The sequence below is a fragment of the Haliotis cracherodii genome, unplaced genomic scaffold (genome assembly GCF_022045235.1).
Source record: "Haliotis cracherodii isolate W230 unplaced genomic scaffold, xgHalCrac1.p SCAF_19, whole genome shotgun sequence".
NCBI classification, from domain to species: Eukaryota; Metazoa; Mollusca; class Gastropoda; order Lepetellida; family Haliotidae; genus Haliotis; species Haliotis cracherodii.
Genome location: NW_027266274.1, coordinates 12,429,447 through 12,435,268, shown reverse-complemented (window position 1 = coordinate 12,435,268; position 5,822 = coordinate 12,429,447). Strand labels below are relative to the sequence as shown.

At 39.6% G+C, this 5,822-nt stretch overlaps 1 protein-coding gene across 1 annotated transcript; it reads left to right on the top strand.

Moving 5' to 3' along the window:
• Positions 1-1,260: 1,260 nt before the first annotated feature.
• Positions 1,261-2,629, top strand: LOC139467116 (histamine H2 receptor-like). Its single transcript, XM_071248834.1, has 2 exons — positions 1,261-1,894; positions 2,382-2,629. Exons 1-2 carry the CDS (start codon positions 1,261-1,263, stop codon positions 2,627-2,629), a joined length of 882 nt encoding a protein of 293 aa, XP_071104935.1.
• The last annotated feature ends 3,193 nt before the right edge of the window (positions 2,630-5,822 follow it).

The window sequence follows — 5,822 nt, the reverse complement described above, 5'->3', positions numbered from 1 at the left end:
GTAATGGTAATTCATATCGTCCATAACAGCTTCTTAGTTGCTTAGTAGGGAATGGATTAATGGATGGAGAACGTCTTTATTACAATTATGAGCGACGTTTCAGTGAAGGTTCTAACACGTAATCAAGCAAGTGATATACAGTGTATGGTTGATAAGTATATATGTTACAGGGAATATGTATAATCAGGGAATATATATAATCCATGAAAGTTTCAGGGAATATATATGATGTCTGATTCACTCATCGAATATATATAATCCCTATTTTTTTAGGTATTATACATAGTCCGTGATTTAACAACAAGTTTTTAGACATATTCCCTGAAATTACTTTTGAGGCTCTCATATGGTCAAACTTGATATAAAAAACAAATTATTAATTATTTTAGGAGGTAGGGGGCAATGTTTATACAGTAGAATAGACATCAGATGTAGTTATACAATACTGAAACATCGCTCTAAATTGTAAAAAAACGTTGTTCATCCATAAATCCTTTCCTTTCTTCCAAATAACTGTCAAAGAAGTTCTTAGTTCCTGCGTTAAAAAACGAATTCAAACGCAATCTCAAATACAATAAGAAGACCTGAGCTATGCTCTCCGTATCTAATATCTAACACCAGTTTGATTTCAGGGTTAATGTTTACACAGCAATCATCGACAAGCAATCACATTTAAATGGTGTATTGCCCAACATTAACACTTGCATGCGTATGGGATGGTTCGAGTTTGTTCACATTATTGAAGAGCATCGATCTGCCCTGTGTACTGCTACCAGAATGTGAAAGAGTAGTTTGAGGATATGGCGTACCACTGAAAGTGAACTAAGCTTCACAGTCTGGATTAACCGATGATAAACTGAAGATTTTCCCGTCATATTATTTGGGCAGACTAATTTCGAGGTTAACGTTCAATGGATATCACGATCCAGATACTATGATCATTAATGCGTTAATGACCAACAAACTCTTTGAAGCCACGTGTTCATTCATGTCAGTTTGTGATATACATTGTCAATTCATCATGTTCAAAAAAATATCCATTGATTGGATGGGATGTTGACTTGGAGTGTTCGTGGTAGCAGAAGTGAATGAGTCACATAGAGAATGACAAGCCTCATGTGATGAAATGGTTATCACGATGTCAGCTTATATAGCCTAACGGTGGAATAGGAATTGCAATACAGACATCAAGGTTTGGTGGAACGAGGACTATCCCTTTGAGGCTACCCACAAACTGACGAGAAAAACAATCTGTGCAAAATGAAATCTTCCGGGGACGAATACAATATAACTATAATAATAATATTGTCGGTGTTAGTTATGGTGATATGTATTATATCTCTTGCTGGAAACATCTTGGTGTTAACCGCCATCATCAAAAGTCGAAGACTTCATACCACGTCCAATGTGTATATATGTGCCCTGGCTGTGACGGACATCTTCATCTGTGTGATACACGCAGTAAAGTACACCTTGAACGCGCTCGAAGTAAACTTGTCTCATATCCCATGCTCTATAGTCGTTGCCATGTCTGCCTTAGGGTGTGCTACCAACCTTATGCTGATTGAGGTCATCAGTTTAGACAGATTTTATGCCATATATTGGCCATTCAAGTACAGAACGATATGCACTATGTCCAGAGCTCTAAAACTAAGCGTTTTCATCGTGCTTATCACTTTCGCCAGTGGATCTTTACTATTTGTTGTGTTTCATCCTACGATTCCGAAAACGATTTGTTGGCCTGGAGACATCCTTGTGGCGCCGATAGTGACGGTGTTCACTGTAGTGACGTGTTGTGTAGCCCTGGAGCTAACAGTTATGTATGGGGCTATGTTCTACAAGGCCGTGGAGCACCAGAGGAACTTGTCCATTGGCTACTTCAGCAAGAATAAGGGTGAGTGAGAATATCAGTAAAATATTTCAAAACATCCCAAGGCGATGACAAATTTTGGATATTACTTATGAATGTGTATTCACGGTTCCTCTGGACGTCTGTATTTTCAGACGTCGCGGTATTTACATGTATCTGTTTCCCTGACAACACTCTTAGAAACAAAGCGAAATGTTGAAGTGTAGAAATTCTTTTTCTCAGAAACTAAGCGATATTGAGAAAGCTATCGATTTCTGTTGGTACGGGCACTCTTGATAGAAAGAGATAAGGTTGATTTCAGTGATCCATTAATATGATTTTCAATGCACTTTTTCCTTTTGAGCCCAATGGAGTCCGTTTCGGCAGATAATCTAGACTGATTCTAACGCAAATCGCTGCACACAGGTAGAATTGGTTCATTCTCCTTGTGTACTTTAAATTTGGACGAATGTCTCATGTTATCTGATTTTTGTAGCAACTGCGTAACCGGACACCTCATTTCGATTTTCAGATTCGAGCATATTTGACATCAAAGCCCTAAAGACGTGTAGTGTTGTTCTGGGAGCCTTCCTTGCCATGTGGATCCCGCCCTTAGTCATGTTCAATGTAATCGCCCATTCACCCACCCCCCGTGACTATGCCCTGCCGCTGGCTGTATGTAAGGTATTCCCGGCCCTGAACACTGCCATGGACCCCGTGGTATACGCCATCATGAGGAAGGACATCAAGAAAGGCATTCATAGGTTGTTCAGGAGATGAGACGGTCATGCATCCACAACTGAACAGTGTGAGTGAAGCGTTCAAGAAAAACATTTATATGCTGTTCAGGAGAGCAGACAGGCAACCACTATTTAACAGTGTGATTGAAGCGTTCACGAAAATCATAGGTTTTTCAGATGAGACGCTTGTGCAACCAGAACTGAACAGTGTGAAAGAAGCGTTCAAGAAAAGCATTCATATGCTGTTCAGGATATCAGACAGGCAACCACCATTATACAGTGTGGTTGAAGCGTTCAAGAAAGGCCATGGAGACTCCTTTTCTTCAATTCATAGGGGGGTCTGGACACCCAGTGGACTTAACGTGACGGAGGTCTCTGTGCACAACCGCATTTCTTTACTGTTCTTATATTGATCCTTGGTGTGTCAGCATCATACACTTGCTAGTTGGTTTAGCCAAATTAATCAATATCTACCGCCTTTGTGATTGTTAAATCTTCTCTAAAACCCAGCTGGCACGCCGTGAAATATATATTATTCACTCTGGCGTGAAACCAGACACTTTTTTATCAGCAGTCACATTCGAAGAAGCATCACAATGTTGCACCTTTAATCAGATTTTACAAGTAATTGATTATTTAAATTTGTAAACGTGTCTGCAAATTAGTGAGACATAAACAGATGTTCACGTCGATTTGGCAGCGTCGATATCCAGGGAGAAGACACACTCTTGAAGTTTTCATGGATCTAACATTTAGACAGTCATGCGCCGTCGATGAGAACCTTGCAAACTTGTTTGGCTTTACCTTTGATCGGGATTCTGTGAATGGAAGTCGTCCCAGAGGTAATTTCTGGGGGAATTAGAGTTTTTCCTGTTTGTCAGTGTATTTTGCTAAAGCACACACTTTGTAGATGATATCGTAATGATTGATATTTCCTTGAGTTTTTTGGAGTTGTTGATCATACAACAAAACAGTACAGGGCAAATAAACCATAAGGGGCTCAGCGCAATGTTTTATTGTTCGATAAACAAATCCCACTTGTCGTTTATTTCTTATATAAGATATCAACATATCATGTACAGCCTGTAAAAGGATTTTAATAAAATGTTCAAGCTTTTTCGTACTTACAAAATGATGAATCCATGAATACACCCCGACCTTGGCAATTTAGGACAAGTCTATTTTATAAACAGGGAGGTTAAATTTGGTATTTCCCGGATATTTTCATATTTTGACGTCGATTAGCTGTAGCTTTTTTCCTAATACCAATTGTAATATCTCTCTCAGTTTTGTGTGCGATCGTACGATCATTGCGTTTATCTACGAGGAGCGTTCAACAAGTTTTGCAACTTCAATATAAGACCAAGTCGTAGAAAATCTTTGGCACTTTTATTTTTCAATATAATCTCCATTCACCTCAATACACCTGGAAGCGTCTTCCATGTAGGCAGATTTCATTTGTCGGAACAGGAAATAGTCACTGGGGGCTAAGTCTTGGCTGTAGGGTGGGTGATTTAACTGTACAGCTCAGACTTAGCCCCTTGTGACAATTTCCTGTTCCGGCAAATGACATCTGACCCACGTGGAAGACGCTTCCAGGATGACGAAGACATAAAGTCTGCCACAGAGTCGTGGTTAGAGGGCCAGTCTGCGGATTTCTACAAAAATGGCATTAAAAGCTTGAAGGACAAATGGAATAAGTGTATTGAGGTGAATGGAGATTGTATTGAAAAATATAAGTGCAAAAGATATTCTGCGACTTGGTCTTATATTGAAGTTGCAACACATGCTTGTCATAAGAGGATACTATGCTTGTCATAAGAGGAGATCGACGGGATCGATGTCTTGGTTGATGCATGTCACCTTATCCCTATTGCGTCGAGCTATGCACAAGATGTAAAACAAGCAAGCTTACAAACAAACAAATGAAAAGCGACATTTTGACGTTGCAGCTGGTATCACAATGGATCTCAGAATCACTGACGTAACATCGTCATCCTTTTCATCAGGCAAATATGAAGCTCCCATATCAGATACACAGATTTAAAACCCGCACAGAAGGCGACATTGTCCGGCTTCCGTCTGATGTCACATGACTAATGTGTTTATGTCGTGAGCGTTGTCCTGATGTGAGGCTTGAGAGCGTGCATTGTTCCAATCAGATAGATATACCTGTGACGGTGGAGATAATGGCCCCTGATCGCTTTAATCGTTTAAAAAGCTTGTGTGTACAGAATAGCGTTATCAATTATACAAGCTCTCCTGTAAATGGAACTTGTTTTGTTAAATGCCTGTTGTAGCAATTAAGTACATCCATGTAGCGTCAATGCATTTCCAATTCATTTCACAAAATGTGTATTTTAATTAATACATACGCATGTACATTACAGGTCGTTTACTTAGTGTATATGCAGTTAGTACAAGTCCAGTGTAAATATATCACACTTTCTTTGGCGCAATTGATCCATCGCCACCTGGCAATCAAACAACATACTTTACCACGAATCTCGAAATGACGTAGAATACTCCACCGTGTCCGATAATAGCCTGGTACGACCCAGACAATTTAGATGGCGTCATGGAAAATGATGAATACAAAATTCTAAAGAATAGCCTCAGATATATCAAGGCCAACAAACCCCATCTTGTCCTTTTTGATGAATCCCATGAAATCAGTTATACAGACATGAAGTTTGCTGAGTGTTGTCGCTAAATAACAAACAAACAAACTAAATGGATATGTACATATACATCTATTTACAAAGGAATAAAGAATCAGACGTATTTGACTCATGCAATTAATAACAAAGGGATTGTAAAGAACCTTTATGAAAGTTTATTCATTAATAATATCGGTTTGATATGATGATGCCTATCACCAACACCCACAGTAGCTGAATAACGACTTTGAAATGACAAGGTTGCATCCACAAAGCGAAACAGGAGAACATGATGTTAAAAATATGTATGCCCATCTCTAGGTCGGATGGATTCTGTACAGGGTGGCCTCATCGACGTACGAGTGAGTGAGTGAGTTGGGTTTAACGCCGCTTTTTACTGTATTCCAGTTATAATCAAGTCAGATTAATGTGTGAGGAAATCCCGAAGTGACGATTACCACTTCGGTGAAACCCACGAGCACGGGTATGGTGCTGACAAACCTAGAAACATAATCGGGGCGAACCGGGATTCGAACCCCAATCATAGTGTTCTGACACGCTACGCAATGTATT

What these genes read in the sequence shown, in the direction of transcription:
- LOC139467116 (XM_071248834.1), top strand. Translation starts at nt 1,261, where the DNA reads ATGAAATCTTCCGGGGACGAATACAATATAACTATAATAATAATATTG. An exon ending in CTACTTCAGCAAGAATAAGG is followed by an intron (nt 1,895 to 2,381) that starts GTGAGTGAGAAT and finishes TTCGATTTTCAG; the next exon opens with ATTCGAGCATATTTGACATC.